The sequence below is a fragment of the Ixodes scapularis genome, unplaced genomic scaffold, assembly GCF_016920785.2.
Source record: "Ixodes scapularis isolate PalLabHiFi unplaced genomic scaffold, ASM1692078v2 PGA_scaffold13__105_contigs__length_92229423, whole genome shotgun sequence".
Classification (NCBI taxonomy): domain Eukaryota; kingdom Metazoa; phylum Arthropoda; class Arachnida; order Ixodida; family Ixodidae; genus Ixodes; species Ixodes scapularis.
The window spans coordinates 25553600-25577835 of record NW_024609839.1 but is presented as its reverse complement, the minus strand read 5'-3'; the positions used below and the strand labels follow the sequence as shown (position 1 = coordinate 25577835).

Sequence of the window (24236 nt, the reverse complement as noted above, 5' to 3'; positions counted from 1 at the left end):
AACAAATTAAGAACTCACTAAAGGGAAAACAATGAAGGTACGATGCACGGGGTCAATGGAGGTAACGCGGGAGCTAGGAACAACGCTGCTTTCCGCATACCGAAATGGGCGCACAACAACCGTACGCCAGACGGCGCGGCTATCGCTGCAACACGCAAGATGGCGACGATTACGCGGAAAAGGTGTATAACTACTGAACTAAGAAGGCGGTTGGCACTCGCGACGCCCTGCCTTTCTTAAGTTATCAGATGCTATAACATGGCGTTTCTTTGTTTTATTTTCAGTCACATTGCTTTCCAAGGGGATGGACTTTACTCCCGAAACTAGTTTTTGCATATATATGGAGGTAAGCAAAATGTTAATTCGCCCAGGGGTATATTGTAGTATGTCGAATCTTCTGGTCTCTGCATATTCACTGACTCGCGTGATCGATACTCCCACACACTCGCCAGTGTCCTCCATTTTATGTAATGCCTTCTTGGTAGCTGTGTGTATAGCCATCGGCTAACGAATAAAACAATTGCAGTTTTATTTTAAAGTGTTTAGAGAGAAGACGCGTATGCCAGAAATGAAAGTCTCGCCTCTCCTCTCCCGTCCTCCTAAAAATAAAACAACAACAACATATAGCGCGTTGTTTACGTTGCGAGATTGTTTTCACCAAATCCTAGGAGTCCTAAGTGGAAATTGAGACCCTGGACGTAAATGTTACGAACTTATTTTTATTCGGGCAAAGTCCATTCTATGACGTGCGTTTCACATCCAGGCATAAGCTTTTATTTTTCTGCGAGTTGAGATGCTTTTAAGACCAGACATTTTACAAAACTTTTCCTTAATTTTTTTAATTATGGAACTTATTTTTTTTTATTTATGTTTTAGAAAGAGATTGCGGAGAGGCGCTCTAAAAGGTTTTATTTGTGTCGTTAAGAAGCGCCGATACGTTCTACAGTATATGAGTTACATATTACACGTACGTAGATATTTATTTCCGTTGAAAATGATACGAACCGACATTCCTGGCCCACAAATTCGGCATTCAGTTGGATTTCAAGGGGGCTGTTAGGCAATCATCAAAAACGCATCTGTGTATAAATAGATTCAAAATATTTCATAGTGAAAACATTACACACGATGGTTTCACCTTTTACGTAAGTTTCATTAACGCGACAGGTTTGAACATCATGTTTCGTGGCAACGCTACATCCCGACACAGTGTTTCCAAAGAAGCCCGCTTGGCGCACACCAGGTGCGGGCACTGCGCTCACGCAGAAACCGAATTTGGGAGTAGCGTTTGAGCATGCGCAGTACCGACAGAAAGCGCCACCGCGGGGTCGTGACGTCAGTGAGCGTAGTTGGTCTAATGCCTGCTTCACATGACGTCCGACCGCAACGACGGCTACCATTCGATACACACGATTGAGCAGCGGCAAAACGAATGATCGTATGGCGCTCGCCGTCATTGAGCGTTTTCTATTACCGTCTAAAACAATAACGCGCACAAAATGCGCACTAATCCTGCGCAGGTTTCTTTTTTGGCTTAATGTGCAGCGCTAGATCGTCCGCTTCTTTTGCAGTGGTTTTGGTGACGTCAGAAAGACACCGACCTCTGATTGGTTCTGAATAATGGTAGTGGGTAGAACTCAAGGCAGCTTGCTTTGAGGTCTACCCACTATCATCTAATCAGAGCCAATCAGAGCTCGGCCTCTTTCTGACGCCACCACAACCCCTGCAAAAAACGCAGACGAACTTGCGCTCCGCGTCGTTGGTCTAGCCGGTGAGATCAAATGCGCAGACGACGAGCGTCATGACGATGCACTTTTGACATTGATTGATTGGCCCTATCGGTTCGTAGCGATTGCTGCGGTCCAACTTAATAGATATTTAGTAGATCGTCCCGATGACTCTGATAACGCCACCCGATACTCCGCCACCGCCTTTGCGCATGCATCGTATTGGTATCGAATGCCCTTATCGGCAGTGACTTCCCTACACACCTTCTAGGGGGGGGGGGGGGGGGGAGTGTACATCCCCCCTCTTATTTTTTCGAAAGCACGCCCTTAATTCGCAACAACTCCTCTATTCTCAATGCTCCCCCCTTCTCCCTAACCCTCCCCCCCAATTTCAATTCCTGGGGAAGCCCGTGATTATCGGAAGTGTCGTAACGATCTACTAAATCTTTCTAATGTGAAGCGGAGTTTAGTACAGTTATCGTTGGCTCAAAAAACGGGAAATAAACGTGTGTTCTTCTTCTTTCTAGGATTGTGCTCCTCGGATATCGAAATCAGCTAGAGCTGTCTTCGTTAAATCTGCTCGGTGAAGACCTAAAAGCCTCCAGGGTTTCGGCGGCTTTTCGTGAGGCAACGACCAAGAAACAAATATTCAAGTAAGAGGCGTTCGACGTATAAAAGAGTCAAAAATTAGCGAACGTAAACCTTCGTAGGTATTGAAGTGAGCGCCCTTGTGGAGATTAGCAACATAAATGAGCTAAAGTTACTCTCTATGGTCCCACGAAAAATGACATTAGGTGATACGGGTTATGGTTGATACGATGTCTTCGATGTCTTACGAATGAATGTTGCGAGTCATTATACTTCATTTTATTTCTCAAATTAATTTTAGGTTTTTAATAGTGTGTTCTGACGTATTATCGAGCAAAAACGATTTCAACAATTAAGGTTCCAATGTTTGAATTGTGGTGGGTAGCTCACAAAGAGCCCTATTTACGAAAGAAGTAATGACGCAAATCTTAAACTTAAATGTTGCGTCGCCCTTCTTAATTTTTCTAGAGTGTCCTATATCTATACCGATTACAAGTCACACGTCGGAACGTCAATATGAACGTAATGTTTTAACTTGGACATAGGTTTCATGTAAACAAGGGTTCATGCTGGGAACCTATACCTAACAGATTGCGCTTAAATCGCGAGCTCTGTTTTTTTTTTTTTTTTTAATGACCAATTAAGCAACAAACGGCCAACAACCCACGTTAAGATTTTATTTTTAACTTTCCTAACACAGAAATAGTGATATCTTAGAATATATTATTTTCAAGAGTGCCCTTCATCTCGTAACTGCTGCGCATAAAAAGTCCGAGGACGCCATAGTTTGTGCACGCACTCTGAGCGTGCATTGGACGATAGGATTACGCCAGCGTTCGGCGTAAACTCGGCTCAGTTCCCATTGGAAACGAGTGCTGACGTCAGTGTTCGGCGAGGAATCGGACCCAATCACGCGCTTCGTGCCCAAGAAATGGCGACCGCCAATGTTGCTTGATGGAGTTTCGAGAAAAGTATAATGCGTTTTTTTTTTCTTTCGAAGGAAACATGTGGATGAAGGGGAAGCAGTCGTTTACACATTTGATCAAAAGAGGCGGTCACTTTCGGCACTTCTGTTCGAAGTATGCCACTGGGAAGTATTTGCATCAGCAATGATTCAATCCTGCTGGGTTTTAAATAACTTCCTTCCTCCTTTGATGCTGGGGTGAGTAGTACTGACGTAGCATTTTGCCATAGGATATATCTAAATGACGAGAAAACCATGTTTTCTTTTTTCATATATCGTTAAAATAAGCTGTGCATCACCAAGCGCTCAGAGTTCTTCTAATGTAGCGCTAGCAATCCGGACCAAATGCCAAAGTGTCTTGCGAAAGAGCTAATTTCGTAGATTTTCTTTGAGGAAATGGGCGCTGTTTAAATAGCGGCCTTCATTCCCCTTCTTGTATTCGCGATCTTTGTCGGTCGCCGTTTTCTCGAAAGAAATTTTTGAAAATCGCTTATTAACTTTTTGGTTTGGGTAACTAAAAGTCTTAAAATTTAAACATCTTGTCCCAATCGCGATTGGGCAGCATCTTTTGCTAGATTGAGCGTTCGGTAATGCGTAGTTTATGTTGCGCTATCTTTGTTCCATATTCAAGTGTACACACTTAAAATTTTTACACCCTTATTCGTGTAAATGGCTCGTCCTCTGGCTAACGCCTTTATTCGTGTAAGGGTGTTAGCCGCCGGAGGTGGTGAAAATCGTGTTAACTGCTAACACCCTAAAAACAATATGGCGGCCAGTATGCGACAGGCGATACGAGCCTGGCGAGCCGTACGCGGCTTCTCGCCGGAGCAAGAGCATACGGCTCGCACGCTCGTTTGGTGTCATCTGTAGGCGCAAAACACTTTCCAAATATCTCTATGCCCAAGCGCCAACACCGCAAATAATACGAGTAAGGCCGAAACCGCTGGAGACTGAACAGCCGAGACTGTCACCGAAGTCTCGCTCGGCCTGCTCAATGCCGGTCGCATTTTCATCGCATCAGAAGCGCTTATAAAGAAGGGATAGCTTTACAAAACACTGACAGGCTGGCTTTATTGAACAAAATGCCCACTTGCCGTGGACGACAAGTTGACAACGAATCGCTCCGACACCCTCTGTCGACAGCGGCTAGGAGGTATCGCACTCGCGCTCCGTGTGGCTCTCGATTAACTATTGCCTGTGCTCACCTCTGTTAGTGCGTTATCCACTCATGAACGTTTGTGCGTGAACAGCGGCATTCAGCACCTAGAACACGCGCTGGGGAAGCCGCCTAACCTCCTTTTGTTGCAATCAGGCAGCATAACACGACGACACAGCTACCAGATGGAACCGAACAACTCGGAGCGATGAACACGACGGATGGACTAATGGCATCCAGCCCTCTAATAGTTATAGATCACCAACCGCCACACTTTTCAAATTGGGCGGCGACAACCTCCATCTAGCGACACAAAAAAAAGGGATCAACATTTGAAAAAAGAAAACCAGTTTTTTTGCTGCCCGCCGCGCGGTTACATCTACTCACGACATGGACATACGCATAACACTGTACATACACACGGGGATACAAGCACCGATCAATTGCACAACACACAACAAATAGTACATACATCCTACTTTTTTCTTTCTTTATTGCCGGGTTTTTTTACATTGTCAAATAGGCATGGCATATCGCTCAAACCATAGGAAGCAGGGCAAGGCTAAACTAAACCAGTCCGAAGTGACTGGCGTCGGAGGCTAAAATTGTTTCATGGACAAAAGTGCCTCAATGCGCGGAAGCCACTCAGGCTCGCACTTCTGTGCTCTGTTGACTTCAACTAACAAAGATACACTTTCACGAAAATATTCCCGCGCCTCCCGCACATTATTGTCAGCGTTGTGTACAGCCATTCGGGACTTCCAAATACTGTGCAGATCCAACAGCATAACCAGGTCAAAGGAAAAACCTTCCTCGTTTTTAACCGATAGATAACGGATTCCATGCGCATCCAGGGGGAGGTCCTTCTTCAGGGTACGTTGGAGGACGTCCCAGAAGAAGACCCCATCCCAGCACTCAAGAAACACGTGTTTGACCGTCTCTGGCTTCTCGCATAAAAAGCAGTGATCCCCCCACGGTACAAAAAGTCCCCTCTCGTTCAGCCATGTCTTGACCGGCAGTGTACCTGAATGTAATGTAAAGAAGAAAGTCTTGGTGCCTGCGGGCACCACCATACGCTTAACGCGCTTCAAGACATCTTGCCCTGGGCCTGCACAGTATAAGGCTCTGTATAGAGGTACAGGAAACACAGTATCGCACACAGCCTTATACAATCTTTTCCGAGGAACCTCACTCAAATACCCAACTGAAAAACGAGATAACAGAAATTTACATGAGGCAACAACTTCCTTTAAATATCCGTGAATACCACCCGACATCGATGACGTGGAAACAATCAACTCAGGCAACCTGCTTGCAACTCTCACTTGACAAAGGGTGCGCAAAAAGGGGTAACTTATGTCCCGAAAATACATAAACCGATTAACAACCTGACGTAAAAACAAATGCGTCAAACTAAGCCCCCCATTGCGTACGCGCCGGAAAAGATTCGTCCTACTCGATCGCTCCCACGTGGAACCCCAAATAAACACTGCAAATACCCGGTGCAATTTCTGCACATTTACCCGCGAACAATGCAAAACTTGTAGAACGTACCACAGTTTGCTGACAAAAAACAAATTGCAAACTGTGGCCCGTGCAAAAATAGACAGATCATACCTCCGACTTTTTTCTACTCTTTCGCGAAGCTCCATTACCTGCCGTCGCCAATAGGGTTCGCTATCGCGATAATTTTCTAGAGGCACTACCAAATATTTTACGGGGGTGGTCACCCACTGCATGTCGGCAAACGAACTAGGAGTAGAGCTCCACTCTCCATGCCAAAATCCCAGGCACTTGGCCCAGTTAACAGAGCTGGCACTGACTTCGCAATAACGTTTAAGCGTGTGAACGACTTGAACAATACTCTCGCGGTTGGAACAAAACACTGCAATATCATCAGCATACGCTAACACTTTAACTTCGGTCGCATGAAGCTGAAAACCACTGATAGTACTGTTTTTAAAAATACTAATGCAAAGGGATTCTATGTAAACGCAAAAAAGAAGTGGTGACAAAGGACACCCTTGGCGGACGGATCGATTCACTTTTATACGTTTTCCAACCGACTTGTTCACCATAAGTCTCGTCGAGCAACCGTTGTACGCCATGCTGACACCTTCACGGATAACAGCGCCGACGTTTACATGATCGAGAATGGTTAAAAGCAGGTCGTGAGGCACGCGATCAAAAGCCTTTTCCAAATCTACCTGGAGCATCGCAACGCAAGTACGCATTGCGTCGCAACACTACAGAACACTGCGTGCTTTGTGGATGTTGGTGCAAATAGTCCTTCCTTTAATGCCGCAAGTTTGATGGGGCCCTACTATTTCCGATATTACAGATTGCAATCTCCTTGCTAAGATCTTCATTAAAATTTTGTAGTCGACATTAGTCAGACAGATCGGCCGATACGCTGTGACGTGCTGCAACTTAACTGCGTCATCTGTTTTGGGAATTAACACTGTGTGCGACGACATAAAAAATGGAGGCAACATATTCAAATCATATGCTTCATTGAATACCTTGGCTAGGACTGCGGCAATCTCGTGCTTCTGAGTCTTATAAAAAACTGCACTTAGGCCGTCTGGGCCAGGGGACTTTCCCGGGTTTAGGGCTTCTATTGCAAAGACCACTTCCTCTACGCTGATGGTCGATTCTAGTAATTCTTTCGTTTCGTCATCTATGCGCGGCATGAAACCCAAAAATTCATCTTTAAAAAGCTGGACATCTACTGGACAGGACGCAAATAATCTACTGTAATACTCGAAAAATGCGAGTTCGATTTCTTCCTTATCGGTCGTAAGTGACCCGTTCCTCTCTACCCCCGTTATCTCGTTACGCCGAGCATATCTTTTCTCGAGGCTCAGCGCACGCTTAGTTGGCGCTTCGCCTGTTGACCATCTTTCGGCTCTGGCTCTAACAATCGCCCCACAATATCGTTCCCGATCTAGAATCTCGAGTTTATCTTTCACACAAGAAATATCATCTTTGTATGCCCCAGGCATTTTAGTCTCTTCCTTTAGCAGTATCCGCAAATTATTACGCAATAACATTTCGTTGCTCCTTTCAGTGCTTTTAAGTACGCCTGCCCGCTCTAACGCTTTCATTTTTATTTCCTGCTTAAAAAGCTCCCATCTCACACCATACCCTAATTTTTTCTGGCTCTCCAGTGTTTCAACTGCGGCCTGCACTTCGGCAGCGAAAACGTCATCCTCCAACAGTTTCGCGTTCAATTTCCATAATTCCCAGCTGAAGACTTTCCTGGCTTGGGATTTACTACGCATACAAAAAAAAAACTAGACAGTGATCACTGAAGGAAACAGGGTGCACGCGATATTCAAAACATAATGGTATCAAATCTAAAGAAACGTACGCTCGATCTAGACGGGCGGGACTCGACCCTTGGAAATGGGTGTACTGGATTTCGCGGCCATTCCTCAAACATTCCCCGACATCATCAAAGCCGGACTCGTTGATTAACCTCAGAAGGCTCTCGGTGCTTAAATCGCGATAGGGCGTTGAGCTGGACTTGTCCCCAGCAGAGCAGACGCAATTGAAATCGCCAAGAAAAATAATAAGGCGATCACTTTTGCAATACTGATGCATGAAATCAAAAAGCTCCCGCCGCTCATCAACCCTATTGGAGGGGTACACACAAATGACCCTCCAATCATACGATGAAAGAGAAAAATTACATACAACAAAGCGCCCTGAATCACATGTCGTCACCGCCTCGACTGTTGCACCCAAACTCTGGCGCACTAACAACAAACAGCCCGCTGACGACCCAACCGCGTGACTAACACACACTTCGTAACGCGCCGAAAAAGGTCTAACCATGAAGTTGGTCTGGTCCTCACTCTCGACCTTGGTCTCCTGCACAGCGATGATGTCGAGGTCCTGTTCGACTGCTAGACGGCAGAGTTGCCTCTGCCTCCTGCGATCTGAGAGGCCTCGGACATTAAGGGTCGCTACTCGGACAGGACTTTGTAAGGAGACCATGGGTTAGTGAGGACCAAACCGCCTACACTGCCGTTCACTGCGACAGTTTGTCGCGTGGTCCTCCTCAGTCTGCGCCGGACCGCTGGTGGCCATCCACTCCGCTCCCGCCCGACACCATTCTCCACCTGCGCTCGAGCTGACGCAGCCGAAGTTCCTGACCAGTCGTGTCCGTGACGTCTTCGAGCCTACGCTTCGCAGGGCCCAGCTCGACGTCCATCTCTGGCGTGATGGAGACCTCGTCTGGCAATGGCGAAGCACCAGCTTCCCCGCCGGCGCTCCGTGTTGGAGGTACCGTCGAGCGCTCGACTACAGGTGGATCTGCATGAGCCGTAGTCGACGGCTTGTCCGGCAGCACGGTGTTGTTCACTTCGGGGGAGGTGTCGGAAGCGTCGTCGCTCTTGGCTTATTCGGCCTGGGTTTTCACGGACGCGGCCGCTCTCTCCGCCTCTTCCTCGTCCATCATGTCGTCGACGTGGTCTTCGTTGACTCCTCGTCCCACGGCTCGGGCGTAGGAGCGGACACAGTCGTCACGCTCGTGGCCATAGGCGCGGCACTCGGAGCACCTGGGAGCCCGGCAGTCTCGACGTATATGCCCCGTCCTACGGCACCGGAGGCATACTGGGGCCCTCCCAGGCACGACGACCAATACCAAGCCGCCTCCTATTCGCAGCTGATGGGGGAGGCGGTCAAGGTTGACACCCTCCCGGAGTACCAGCCGCACTATCCGGGTGGTAGACTCGGCTCCCTCGAAGCCCGGCACCTTCCAGCGATCGGACGCGATGTCCTTCACCTCGCCGTACTCCGAGAAAGCCTTGCGAATGGTGTCGTTCGACACGTCGAACGCCACCCAGTGCAGCTTGATGCGCACCTCTTGCCTGGAGGGGTCCACGACGATGCAGGTGCGTCCTTTGACAGCGAGCCGCCCTGCGTTTACCAGCTTGAGCTTGGCCGCGTCGGTCCTCAGGTCAAGCAGCCAGACATGGGACATCTGGTACGCCCCAATTCCGGCTACCTCCCTGAGGACCACCAGTTCGTCGAGCGGTTGCCGGAAATCCTCAATCCTGTATGGCCTCCCGGCCATGTCGCAGTGAAGGACGACCGCTTTCTTCATTGAATCACCTGATGGAAGCTGGGGCAACAAAAACCTGTACTCACTTGAGCCGGGAAAAACAGTATCACCGCGGCTCCTTCGGAGCTCATGATTTCACCTCCGTGCGCTCGCGCGTTCGAAAATGGAATGACATACATCCTACTTATACAAACCAACAAGTACCCCGAGCGGTATATATGCCCTCCTATTTCGCGCATCGGTTAGCCCAGTGACCACGCTAGTCTTAATCAAGATATGAAAAGATTACGCCAATTTTATTTTTCAATAATATTTTTTCTGCATTTGTCTTAGGTAGGTACATACACATATCCCTTAGTAACTTCTTGCAGCATAATGTATTATAATGATACGCGCCTAACTTCTAGTAACTCAACGTGAGTGACGAGAAAAAAAATCGTGTGAATTCTGTCTGGCAACCACACTCGCGGCGTGGTTGCTATGGCGACGCTGTCGGTACGCGCGCCGGCAGCCGTCCAGCTGGTTCGGCCGTTCGGCTACGGCCGAGTGCGCGAGTCCACGGTGAACGCCGCGAACGCAATCGAGAAAACAAAGCGTCGACTACTGACGCTGTACGTAATCGAGTTTCCGCCCGTTCGCTGCCGAATTCTTCGTAGTCTTCTTCCGCCCGCTCGAAAGAGAGCAGCCTACCAGTCTGATTACCGCCGTGGCTTCAGTGGCTTCATCTTCGGAGGGAACTGTCAACTGAATTAGTTCCAAAACGCGGGTGCATCAGGCAGCGCAACGTGGCGTGGTCCACGCATAAAGTCGGTAAGTAAACAAAACACTTAATGCCGTTCCATTCTTTTCTTTTTTTATCTACGGGGGCGCGCGGTGTTTCTGGGTGGCTCAAGGTATGGGAAAGCAACCGGAAAAATCGGCGCCTGAACGACCATGGGGTGAAAATTTCAAGGCGTATCGTATGCAAACGACAGCGTTTGCCAGCGGAAGACTCGGTCGTCCGTGGCGAACGCATTTTTAGTATTTTTAAGGATGTTCTTGCTGCAAAGGAAAGGAGCGCCTTAAAATTTCACAAGGTAAAATACACTGCTGAGGAAACGACGCCCCTTTGCGTGCAGGCGCCGATTTTTCCGGCAGAGTTTAGCGCGCTGTGAAATGCAGTGTGCATTTAGGGAGAGTTTTGGCATAATATAATGTTGCTCATTGGAAATAAAAAAAAAGAAATGCTGGCATCATATGTTTACACACTCTTAGTTATTTTTGGAATCTTAAGTACCCTTTTTGTGGCAGGTATTGGACGCCAGCACATTTTACGTAGGAACGAAGAGAGGAATCCGGCCAATTCCCTTCCACATTAACATCAAATGAGTGCTGTGAAAGCAAAGAAGAAAGTGAGGGTGAAACAGTTCCTGCAGTAGTAAGTGCCAGAAACAAAAAAAGTGCCCGAAGTGGAAAATATACTCCCTTGAAAAGGATCCAAAAGAAATAGAGGTTATCAGGTATACCGCCGAGCGTCACAGACCTGGACACTCTATTTCAGTTTTTTAAATGCCCATGCCCTGATGAGCTGTTTACAGCGATATTTGAGGGGACCATCCTGTATTGAACTCAGTGCCACCATGAACTCCATTTTCGGGTTCTGGTCACACCTCCACGCAGGATGTCCTGCTTCAGATCAAGGAGGATATCCTTGACAGAATCTCCTGTACGACAACGCGGGCAGTCCTGGCCCTGGAGATAAAGGGCGCCTTTGACAACGTCAGTCACACGCCGGTGTTCGAGAACTTGGCCTCAACTGGGTGCGGGCCCCGGATGTATGATTATGTGTGGGACTTCCTGAGCAACTGGATGGCCATCATCGGAATCGAGTCCATCCGCACAAGCACCATCCCGATACCGAGCAAGGGCAATCGGCAAGGCTCGGTCCTGTCACCCACCTTGTTACCTGGCGATGTGCAAGCCGCCTCCTCTACTGGAACGGATTCCCCGGATGAAGCATACATTCTATGCCACTCTATGTGGACGACCTGACGATTTGAGCTACGTCGGGATCGAACAGCGGGAGGCAAGACTTCCTCGAAGAAGTCATTGAGACGGTGCAGAACTACCTCGAGGCCGGCAACCTCCAGCGCACCCCCGATAAGTCTCAGCTGTTGCTCCTCCGCGCGGGCAAGCCAATTCCCGAAGAAGAAGGCGGACATCCGCCTCACGTTAAAGGATGGTACCCCCGTGCCGGTGGTGAAGCGGGTTCGGATCCTGGGGCCTTCACCTCCAGCGGGACGGCGGAGCCAAGTACACGGTCGACCGACTCGTCAAGACAACCACGCAAGTCATGCGCATGGTGAGAAGGATAACGAGTCACAGACACAGGCTCGAGGAGTCGGACCTGATCCGGCTGACCCAACCACTCGTCGTGAGCCACATCGCCTGCGCAAATCCGTATCTCAACCTGCTGTCGAGAGGTAAGGGCAAGATGAACGTGACTATTCGCAAGGGGTACTAGCTGGCACTGGGGGTGCTGCCGTACGCGTCGAACGCCAAGCTCCTGCGGCTAAGTGTAAACAACACCTTCCAGGAACTCATCAACATGCACCTAGCCAGTCAGTGGGAGCACCTGGCCCTCACACTGAGTGGGCGGCATGCCCCGAGCTCGCTCGGCATCCCCATCCCCGCATCGCAATGCGAGGCTATCCAGCTGCTGCTGGCCCTTTGGGACAAGATCCAGGTGGCACCAATCCCGTGGAAGCTGAACCCATCTTTGCATCCAGGTCGCTGGATGGCTCCCGGTCCCTTGATTCCGCTTGGTCCCGTCGTGTAGCATAGGGCCCCTGGTAGCAATTGGTTGCTAGCCCAGCATTTAAGCATACTCCAGCCTTTTTGTATGTAAAGCAAAACAATTACTGCAACTGAATACTTCTTACCTGACAATAATCGGAGTTTGCACTGCTCAATGCCCTTCTGTTTTATCTAAAATACCGCAACTAAATACTCCGAGTACTGGTCGGAGCACTGCGGTGCAGGTGAAGTTTCTACTTCACCTGTTGCCCTTCTGTTTTATCTAAAGTACCGCAACTAAGTACTCCGAGTACCGGTCGGAGCTCTGCGGTGCCAGGTGAAGTTTCTGCTTATAAAAAAGTGTCTGCCCAAAAGCTTGCTTCGGTACCACGAGCTGCAACAGGAAGCCTGATGCAGAGGCTTTAAGAGCAAGCTCCATGCTTTGAATGTTGCTAAACATGCGCGCTTGTGCAGTGCAACTGTCGTTCAGGACAACGTGCTCATTCTTGGCATTTCAGTTTCACTTGCACTTAAAGGGATGTTGAACCGAAATCTGGATTCCATAAAACACGGCGGCAAAAGCGTGTAACAAGATGCTACAAACACCAAAACTTCACTCATACAGCGATATTTCGAATGGATGACCTTATTTTTAAAAAAGTGAAAGCCGTTTACAACTCCCTGTAACACCGAATTAGAGCGCAGCTCTTGAGGAGGAGGAGGGAAGGGTACTGGGGGGGCGAAGTGACCCGGGGGGGGTCACGTGACCTTGGGGGGTCACGTGACGATGTCGATGATGTCATCAGTGACGTCACTGATGACGTCATCAGTAACGATGACGATGCGGACTCCGATGACGTCATCAGCGATGATGACGATGCGGATGTTGTGACGTCATCAGTGACGTCACTGATGACGTCATCTGTGATGATGACGATGACGATGCGGATGCCCCCCCGAAGTCACGTGACACTGGGGGTGTCACGTGACTTCGGGGGGCGGGTCACGTGACCTCGGGGGGTCACGTGACTTCAGGGGGGTCACGTGACTTTGAGTGTCGCGTGACCTTGGGGGTCACGTGACCCTGGGGGAGGGGTCACGTGACCTTGGGGTGACCTTGGGGGCCACGTGACCTTGGGATGACCTTGGTTACGCCGACGGCGACGGCGACGCCAACGGCGACGCCGACGCCGCTCCAGCCGGGAACGGGCCCCTAAGAGCTGCGCTCTAAAATAGGAGGCGCATTTGACAGATTTGTTTGTCTTGTTTCGCCGAGAAGGAAAGGGAACGACCTCGCGTCTTCTCCACCTCGCTGCCTTGAGGGGGCGAAGCAGAGAGAGGAGAAAATGAGATATCTCGACGTCACGCGCCTCATCGGCCTCGTTCAATCTCGACCTCTTTCTCCAAAAATACGGCCGTCCATTCGAGATATCGCCTTGTGACTACGAGTAGTGTTTTAGGGATTGTAGCGTCCCGCCTACGGCTTCTGCATCGTTTTCTGAAATCCAAATTTCGGTTCACCAGCCCTTTAAAGGGAAACGGAGTGTGGCAGCGATGGGATGATTTCTTGTGTCAGCCGGAGTTGCCTACCATTACCACTGTAGAGCAGCAAAGGCTACAGGCGTGCAAGAGCGACTTTGAGAAGCGCTTTCGCAGAACAAGAGCTTGCGATAGAGCGCGTACTAGCTCGCACTTGTCGCCTTCGACCGCGCTGTCACCCTGGCAAGCCTTCGGCAACACCTTCAGAATGCCCGCATTCTTCAAGAAAGCCACAATGTTATGAATATACCACAACAATGCCTGGCTTTTATTTTTTTTCTAAAAAAGAGCATTTATGAAACTTTGAAAATGCAGCAGTGCACGCTCATTACCTTCGGTACTGCTTAGTACGTGCTCACTCACGCTCACCTTATCCAGGCTGAAAAGCTTGTGCTCGGACGGGGCATATTGAACACTGGTGGTGTCTTTTGACTGAAGTAATATACAAAGTATGAACAGGAGTGATAAAGAAACACAACATTTAATGCCGGTCATCTCCACTTTTAAAAAGTATCTCAACGTGAGATTAATTTGACATTTCGTAGTAAGGGTGATGAATTCCAGACAGGGTGACACAAACCGTTGTGATAAGAACGTAAAAACAAAATGTAACTACTCCATACAGGTGCCTAATACCTAGTTTGATGACTAGGAAACAACACGGAGGACTAGAGAAATGTGATGAATATAAACGAATAAAGCTGGTCATGAATTGAAGCATACTTAGGTATGTGAGCCACACAACTTGCAGCTGCCATCTCAAGAAAAACAAACAATTTAATGATTTCGAAAATCGGAACAATCCTGGCAGGAGTTTCACAGACTTTGGCGATTGCACTATGTGATCAGCAATCAGGCTATAGGTGTTTTCTTGATTGTAATAATCACCTTGATTGCAAGTGGCCGTAGCTGTGAGTAGATTAGAATAAGACAAAGCCTCTCAAGAAGGCAGCTCGTATTGTACGTCTTCTGGCCATGGGCGAAGCCGAAAAGCCAGTAGGCCGCCATCACCACAGTAAAGCCTTCGAAAAGCCAAATGGTTCCCTCCTGCATATAAAAGCAGAATTGATTCAGTCAGAGAATAATAAAGGCCGCACTGATGAGTATGATTTTAAGCATGAAATGCTTTTAGCTCCCGGCCACCAAACTGATGACATATCTTTTTGGGAACTAACGCCAAAAATCACTTCAAAACATCCCAGGTTTCGAAGTTGACTTTTGCGTTGGTTTTCTTATTTGAAACCGGCTTTGAAACCTACTGGGTCTCGAAGTCAGTTTTGGATCAGAAAGGTGTGCACTAGCAGGGTTCAAAATTTGCTGTCAAAATTTTGTTTCCTTGAGACAAGGAAACAACAAGGAACATACACACCACCGTCTCAAAACCAGCACAGCATACAGCTGTCATTTATTTCCACAAGTCTTCTTCCTTATCATCCCACACGCTACACATGCTATGGAACCTATTCCTATACACACTATGAAACCTATTAATTCCGAACTACAGCTTTAAAAAAATTATCCAACATTCAAATTACTTTTTTGTATGACATCTCACTACCGAATTGTAAACCAAGAGCGCATCATTCGTTTAAACCGTTTGAAGCAGTCGCCTGACGAGGAGCCCGTTGTCGTCACGCTTTGACGGCGCACTTTAGTTCACCTTTCTGCCGCCGTCTTGGGAGGGGTCTCAGGCATCGTCCCCGCGCGAATATTACCACAACTGTTTAATTGATTGGTGCGGCACACAAACTTCTGTTCGGGCTGGAACTTGGTCAACAGTGTCTGAGATGAGCCTGACGCCCATTTCAGACGTCAAATAAACTTTCGAAATTGCTTTTATAATCTCATTAAGACTTTGAATGCAGGCGTCTATAATTCGCAAAATTTAGTGGTCGCGATTATGTCCTCCGTGACCGATTTGCAAAAATAAATGGTTTTACAGTAATGATTCAGATTGTGATTTATTGGGAATTAGCCAGTGCTGTTAATAACATGCTCTGTATTGTCCGCTCTGCTTGTGTTTTTTCTGCCGTCATTGCATCCACGCAGCTTGAAAGTGCACTGCTTTATGCGACAGATGGCACGCACACACCGTGGCACTCCACTTCATAGCGTGGCATGTGGTGGCAGCAAAAGCCTCTGCCAAAAACATGCTAAGCACAGCATTTGTGGCGGCAGAAAAGATACAAGGCTATTATCTTTTTCCCGAGAGTATAGTATGTTGCAGATTAAGACGGTACGGTGAGGGGAAGAAGCTCCGTCTACACTCTTTCCACTTTAGCAGAAAGGATGCTATAGAGAAAAGAAGGAAACCGCCAATCGTGGCAAGCAAACCCTTTTTGGACTGGCAGAAGTGATGGGAGATGCCAGGCAGTGTAAAAAAGGGGAAGGGGGGGGGGTGGACTGCAAACGTGTTTACCAAGAATAAAAAGGGGGAAGAGTGAAAAGAGGTATTCTTCTGTAGATTCCTTTTTCTCCCGTAGCTGTGAATGTGCCATGGCCGGACTGGGCTCAACTCACTGCCCCAAATCATATTTAAAAAAACAATTATTGCCGGCAGAGTTTTGCGGACTCCTAAAATGCCTTTGCGGAGAGGTTCCACAAACCCTCTTTCCAGAACCGTTGGCCTAGATTGTGGGCATGGACATCTGCAGTACTTTTGCAGGAAAAGGAGGGGGAGGGGGGCAAACCTTGTTTTCTTTCAAAGTTATAGGTTTGAAAGCTACACCCCTTCAGAATAATCCCCCCCCCCCTTTTCCGCCACTTTGCTGACGCCCATGATTGTGGGCACCTCATCACTTACAAAATGTTTCCTAGGACCCATGTGTAGAAAGTAGGAGCCACCATTCAAGCCCCTGTCATGACTACAGTGCAGACATATCACAATAGCAGGGAAGAACAATAAATAATAATGGACAGTCTGACCGGAAACAATATTGGTACAGTTTCAGACTCGCTGCTCAGCTTGCCAGCTGAGCCAGGCTAGAAAAACGAAATTGGCAAAGTGAATGAGTTGCGAGTATAAAGATGCAACAACAAAACCCTACTGGCATTCTTAAAAAAATGTTGGGGCCTTCTTGTCAATGGAAAAGGCACTCAGTAATTAAATCCAATACTCTTTCGGATAGTGAGATTGATATCGTGGTAAGGTGGGTGCTTGTCCCAAGCTCTTGTTTTAGCCCCAGTGGGTGTCAAGTTACACACAGCCAGAAAACAAATCAGCATAGCCAAACGAAGCACAGGACAATTGCATCCGTAAAATAGCCGATGTTCCATATTTCAATTAGTTTTTGATCTCACTCTGCGCAGCAAACAATTCATAGCAGACGATTGTCCCTTTTTGGCTCTGTTCGCAGATGACTTGCCAGTCTGTTCGTCGTTTGGTTTCTGTCAGAGAATGATACCTACCTAGTAGCAAACAAACTCATTATTATTCCCTCATGTTAGCAGACGATGCGTCTAATAGCGGTATTTTATAGCGAGTTCGTTTAACACGCACTGGCACCGGTCGAGTTCTCTCCCAGAATGCATCGCACTCGCAGAGTGTTGCACTGAGAACTGGACTCAAACGAATTCGCCAAATGCACCAAGTGCGGAAGACTGATGCTGCCGCCATCTATGTTGTAGAAAGAATACCGACCTCAAACCGAAACAAGCGCCTCGCTGTTCGGAGTGATGGGTGGGAATGCGAGAGTACAGTCGCTACCAACGTTTATCTACAAACGTTGGTCGCTGCAGCCTTTAGTTTATAGTTGCGATCACTTCAAGCAACACGGCTGTCATAGGGATAGTTACAGACGGCGTAAATTTCCGCAACCAGCTGTCTACAAAGCAGCTGGTTGCGATCTTTCAATTCTCATAACAGTTTACACTGAAGAAAATGGATGATGCTGTCCGAGCAGAAGCTTGATCCATTTCAGCATGGCATTATGCGTGGACCACTGAGAGGGTACGCCTTAAAACTAGTCTGCTGGAATACCCAGCAAAACTTTTCGATTTCGATCGTCATTACAGGTGGATCAGATATTAGCTTTGGTGAGGGCGTCGAGAACGAGAGCTTTCTCGAACAAAATATGACGGGGCAAGTTAGCTGAAGTACGTAAATGTTAAACATGATGATGTTGCCCAAGCCTCGGGTAAAATCACTAAATTTAGCTTTCTCTGATGCTTATTGGGCAGTCAAAGTTTCTGCTGGGGCAGTTTTGTCGACAAATATTCAATTTTTCACCCGCACACGTTGGTGATAAACATCTCGGGGGCCGCTGATGCATTTTTTCTGAGCATTTCTTTACACAGTGGTATATTACAGCGTTTTTATTGCAACAGAGCGACTTAAAACCTCCAAATAAAGCACAGTTTGTCAACTGCTTCCTTCATGAAATAGGAGACGCTCACAGTTCAAGCTCGCGTTTGATTCCGTCGCCCGCGGGACGCAATTTCTATCAGAAAATCTACTTTTTTTCCTTTCAGTTCTGCGACACATCGTAGCAGACAAACTGTCGTCATCTGCTCCAGCACCTTGCCGGCCTAGCCGGAGCGAGGCACGACGGGATTGCATTTTGGCGCAATCTCGATTTTCTCAGTGCAGCGAGTGCATGCACGCGTGGGGTGTCAGCAATGAAACAAACTCGGAGAGTGCAACCACTTGTGGAGTGCCGGCTGAAACGAACCCGCTTCACGCTGCGGGTGGACACGCCTGGGCACGAGTGCCGTGAAACAAACTCGCTAATACTTCTTCTGTGCAAGCCGGTTGAGACCTCAATGACCAAAATCGGGCTCTCGGTGAGATGGAATGGCAAACTGAGAATGATTTCATGACCAGGGGCCAAACAAATAACAGGTGCATTGTATGGTGAGAGTATTAGCACCGAGAAGTTTGGGTGGCGACCTTTTACAGCGAGCCGGGGTGACGTCCTGCTGAGGACAAAATTTACCCCCTCACTCGCCCTACAAAGGCCGAGACGGCGTTAACTGTCGGCATATTACTTTCAGTTTTTTTTTTTTTGTGCGCATTTTACGTAGGGAATGTGAATTATTATATGCGCCCTTATTGAGGCATGGTCTGTAGTTGCAGGCGAAACTTCAACCAACATTCCGAGCATGGTTTCCAGGGCAGACAGTGCATGAATCACAGATGGTATATGAAAAGGAAGAAATGCCACCACACTTGCAGGAGCATTGCAATATATTTACATCCCGCACAATCAACGCTGCTGATGATTTGAATAAATTAAGAGGTTTTTTTCAACTTTGTTTCTAAACAAAACCGTCTCAGCGAAAAAACTGCACTCTGCTCGGGCAACATGTTAAATATATTCTGGGCCATGGGGAGAAAATTACAAGTGAGACCGCCCAAAGGCCTTTGACTTAAATGCCATTTGTATGCCCGCAAAGCGGGGTGTGATGTTCTCCTAAAGCGCGAGACAAATGGACGGCAGAATCGTCCGATCCGACAGTCCGAACGCCGCTCCGAATTGAGACACACGCACACACTTCCGATCTTGCAAGCGACACAACGATCCGTTCGGCTCCGCCCAGGAGATCCAACTTCCAAGCACTCCAGCGGAGGTCCGCGTTCATAGATCTCTGGTCCCAGATTGATGGTTTAGCTCGCACGAGCGAAGCTAGGAGCTCTTTCTTGTTAGCGCGTGCATACTTTGCCCGGGGCCATCTTTCTCGAATGGATCAGCGGGATCCACGCGTCCGGCTTCCTGTCGCCCGTCCCGTTTTCTTATACGTCCCGACAGACCAAGTATGTCATCATGACGTTCGCGCTAGCTGTGCTGTCATTGGCTGGACGCATCCGACAATCCGTCCGCCGTGCAAAACTATCTGGCGCGTTTGACGCATGTCAGATCGCCGATCTGACGCCTGAAGCGACCAAATTTTTCGGATGAGGCAGTCGTACTGTCGGATCGGACGTCGGATTCGATGGATTTTTCGCGCATGTGTCTTGTGCTTAACTCATGAATCTGCAAAGAACAGAATTTCAGTGTCTGAAACACTTACACCGCCGCTTCCACAACCCCTTGCACAACCGCCTTATATCGTGTGGAGGGGGCGGAGGGGGTTCATCGACGGAGTTGCCTCCACCGATAGCTTTACATACTTATAACCCAATTATAAGGGTAAACGTGACAAACACGGTTGGAAAAGCTATGAAAATTCTGTCGGCATAAGTCTCACCCAGCGCCTTTTACACTGGGTAAATGAAGCCCCGCTTCTCAACGTGCTTACAGCTCACAACGACCGATGTTGACGGTGCCTTTCCCATCCTTAGTCTGACTGTCCATGCTCTTGTTAATCTCGAAGTTTTCGGGTGGTAGAATATGATACCAGCTTCTTTTTGGAAATTGGACTGCAGCGCTGAACAGTAGGTCAGCATGATCACAAACCTCCGATCGTGAGGAAACGGGCGCAGGGAAGCCAGCCAGATGCCAGAACGCGAAGCGGAGTCCGTCACCAGACGTCACGGTACACCTGACCCAATCAAGACGTGGCGACCGCAGCGACACTATAGTGTTTGCTCTGAAGACTAATAGTACGCCGTGCAAGCAATACCATTGATCTCCACGACTATTTGCTGGATCGCGTGTCTCCGCTTGGTCGTTGCAGCTCAGGTGTGGCCACCGGACGGCCACCTTGAGACAAAGATTATCAGTCAACCTTTTGGAGCGTTGCGGAGGCTGGGCGGCAGTAAGCTGAAGACATGTTTTCTGCTCATTCGTTGTCATTTACCGAAGAAGTTTGTTCAAACCCCGAACGGTGAGAATTGCGTTTGAGAACACGTGGAAATTTTTACGAAAGCTCAGCACCGCAAGAAAAAGGGGCAACTCGTCTAACGCAAGTCTTACCGTTCTGGCGGCATGATCAAAGCTTCCTTGGCATGCCACAGTGCTGCATCTTTGTCTTCGATACCGATCAAGAATTAACGCCGTGTGGATTTGTTTCGTGAGTGCAAAGAGCATGAAGATGCATGTGCCTCTGGAGCAGCATTTTACTTTACTCTTACGACTGTATTTGTAACTTGCGGCACTTGCAGTCCAGAAGCGGGCATGATCCAGTGGCGACAAAGGAGGGGTAGGAGGCTATGGCGACGACGACAGATTGCACACAACCATATGGACGGGCCACGTTTGAAAGACTTCAGATATCGCCGCTTCATACTTTTGCCTTCTAAAACCTACCTTCTTCCACAGCATTGCTCTATTTGTGTTGTCATGTGATCCATTTGAGTAGATTTGAAACATAGCCATGGTTAATCCATAATAGCAACCACCGATTCCGTTTCCTATTGATAGCAACTCGCTGGAACAGCTGGGTGATAGAGAAGACGCCTATGTGCGACATACCTTCAAAGCTCTGCCATGGCATCGATTCTTGATAAGTATCCAAGCGTGAAAAGGCACAGAGACGCAGCAGTTTGGCAGGCCAAGGAAGCTTTGATCACGCCGCAAGACCGGCAAGACTCGACGTTCGACAAGTTGTGCCTTTTTCTTGCGGTGACGCGCTGTTGCAAAACTTTTTATGCGATTTCAAAGGAAATTCTTATTGTTTACACATTGCGAGCGTTTGGCACTCCTTTCACTAAACAGAGGGGAGCGCCGCCGGAGACTGACACTCGAGCGTGCTCTTCGTGCTCCGAGCATTTCTTGGAGCACAAGTGACTTCTTTGCGCTCCGTGATGTCACGTCCACAAACAAGATGGCTGTGCCATTGTTGAGATTGTTGAAACAAAAGGCGTAGCCGGACAGCTGCTCCTTTTCAGTCATTAGTGGTTAATCCAGCAGGTAAAAACAATTTGATTTGAAAGCCAAGACAGCAATTAGCATTCCGGAAAAGGTTTGTTCATGTGCCTTGCCTGAGAACAAAGTGATCTATCGAACGAGCGTGCTGATAGCTCGGCGACAGAAAAGTTGCCGAGAAGACAGTGGGACGGCTGCCCTTTTTAAACTGCTTAGTCCAGCTGCAGCGAATAAAGATACTAAGATTGGAAAGCCGAAGCATCAGTTAGCATTGCGGGAAAGGTTTGTTCGTGCATCTCGCCTGAAAACGAATTCATCTATTGAACGGAAGGTTACCGACAGCACAGCGACAGAAAAGTTGTTGAGATGAGAAGACAGTCGGAGCGCTGCCGTTTCTAGGATGCTTTGCCCAGAGAATCAAGATACTTCGAATGGAAAGCCGAAACATCATGTTCATGTCTCGCCTGAAACGAATTGACGTGCTATCTATTGATCGACAGTGTTCCGGTATCGGCATAGCACATCAACAGCTTCCATCGCATTCCGTCTCGCTGCAATACGGAACCACGAAATATCTGGCAAGTGTGAGGGTTTCGTGCGTCGACAAACGGGTTCAAGCATGTTGTCTTTAATTCAAATATAAACAGCTTGCACGGTCAATAAATAGATCAGCCAAGGTGCCTTTCCCCGCACGTGCTCAAAGCGAGTCTCCAAACTTCTCAGAAATACTTAAACGTTCGTAGAAACTTCATAACGTCGCCGTCTCTTTTACTTTGTACCCTGCCGCTCTACACTGGCTTTAATTAATTTACCACCGAAATAATTTTGGCTTCTCCCACCCGTATCCACGGGATGCCAGGTTCGTCATAACCGTGCGGTGGGAAGGAGCTTGTGCGGCTTGTCAATAGATTCGGTGTGTCGCGCTCCTGTATGCCATGCGCCGTTTAGTTGCTGTGCCTGGAGTATGAAACCCGGAGCGTCAAAGTAGGAGTAAAGGAGTGTGGACTTAAAGGGGAGCTGCAATTCCACGTCTCTTTGGGTTCGGGTAAGCCAGCGGGCACGGAGAGAATAACTAAATATCAGTGAGTCATATTTTAACGGGACGACGCGGAAACCTCCTCCACCTACGAGGGCGACCCGCGTTGCCGAAAGCGCGGAATATGTGACGTCTTTGGTCCTGGGCTTACTACTGGTCAGAGTCGCTAAAAGCTTTTTTTTTTAGTCGATACAAAATATAAGTGTCGCCAATTGTTTCAATTATGTATGAAAGTAGTTTTTGTTCAGTATTTTAGATCAGAAAAGAAACAAATGCACTTTATAAAGTACGGAAACAAGAAAAGACCCGTCGACAAACACGCCACCAAGCGGTGAAAAAAACGGCGCATACAGTAAAACCTCGTTATAACAAAGTTGAAGGAGCGGTTGTAATTATTTCGTTATAACCATTAGTTTGTTATAGCCAATGTCCATTTCTTCCCACTATTAGCAAGAAAGGGGAATTATGATTGCTTTGTTATATCCCGTTTTGTTATAACGAGGTTTTACTGTACTAGAAAGGCGTAGTGGGATGAGGCTCCGACGAACAATGGGCTTAGAAAGGTCCCGGATGTACGCGGTGGCGCTGCGGTCGTATACCGGTTTGAGGATCCGACCGGTTCCGAGCGTTCCCAAGGCTTTCGGCGCGGGCTTGGCTGGCGATTTGACACTTTGGCGGTATGGCAGCGCGAAGTGGCTCCCGTTCTGAACTGATCTTTACCCCGTGTTTACCGTCGTTTGTGGCCAATGAAGTGTTATGCCGAATTAGTCTTTAATCGCGCGGCAAATGCAATGCGAGCTGCCCTGGCCGCCCACTTCATACAGCCTAGTCAACACGTGCTTTAGTGGCACCCTATCGAGCCGTCGACACTGAGTGCGGCAGCCGTGAGCGCTCGATGAGCTCACTACTTCACGGCCACTCAAACCAGGACCTACGACGTCATGAAGGATGTTATTTTTTGCTTGTTTTTCTAAGTCTAATTTGCCTATAACTTTTAAAATAAAGCGAAATTTGAGAAAAGTTTCTTTAAATTACTACGTTCAGTGCGCTCAGGTTCGGTCCAAATTAAAAACCAGTCAAAAAGTTATTGCAGGGCCACTTTAACGCTCCCAATGACGACAAACGAGCAAAAAACATGTCTTCAGCACGCTGCCAACCAGCCTCTGCAACGCTCCAAAAGGTTAATTTTCCGTGTCCCAAGATGGTCGTCCGGCAGCCGCAATCACGGAGCGGGGAAGCGTAATTTAGCAATTGTTGTAGAGATCAGTAAAAAAATATGGAATGCATACCCTCCTAGCATCCATCAGGTAGGAATAAGCATTCTGTGCAGTCTATATGCCCATCAATATCAACGCATGTAGCCATTTGCAGGCAGTCGCATCCTTTCGAAGATCAATCTGGCCTTCGTCAGGCACCAGCTTTCGCTCTCAGCACACAGCCACTGTTAGTGGGCTTCGAGGCTGCTCGCATCTTCACCCTCCACAGGCGGGGCAGCCCCGGTCTGTAAATGTAGAATATGAATATGGCAGGTATTATTTGGTAACACTTTATGTTTTGGCCGTGTAAAGAAAATCTGCATTCCATTTTCTATCATATCTGTTATGAAATAACAAGGTCAGGTGGAACGGCTCGAGT

General features: G+C 48.0%; 1 protein-coding gene across 1 annotated transcript in view; it reads left to right on the top strand.

Moving 5' to 3' along the window:
- Window positions 1–312: 312 nt before the first annotated feature.
- The window catches only part of LOC8050782 (multidrug resistance-associated protein 1), a gene marked incomplete at its 5' end in the record, with an annotated part of 109083 nt that continues 85159 nt past the window's right edge, over window positions 313–24236 (top strand). The window contains 3 exon segments of the mRNA XM_040207301.2: window positions 313–346; window positions 2255–2380; window positions 3316–3477. Coding sequence (XP_040063235.2) covers window positions 313–346; window positions 2255–2380; window positions 3316–3477 — 322 coding nt within the window.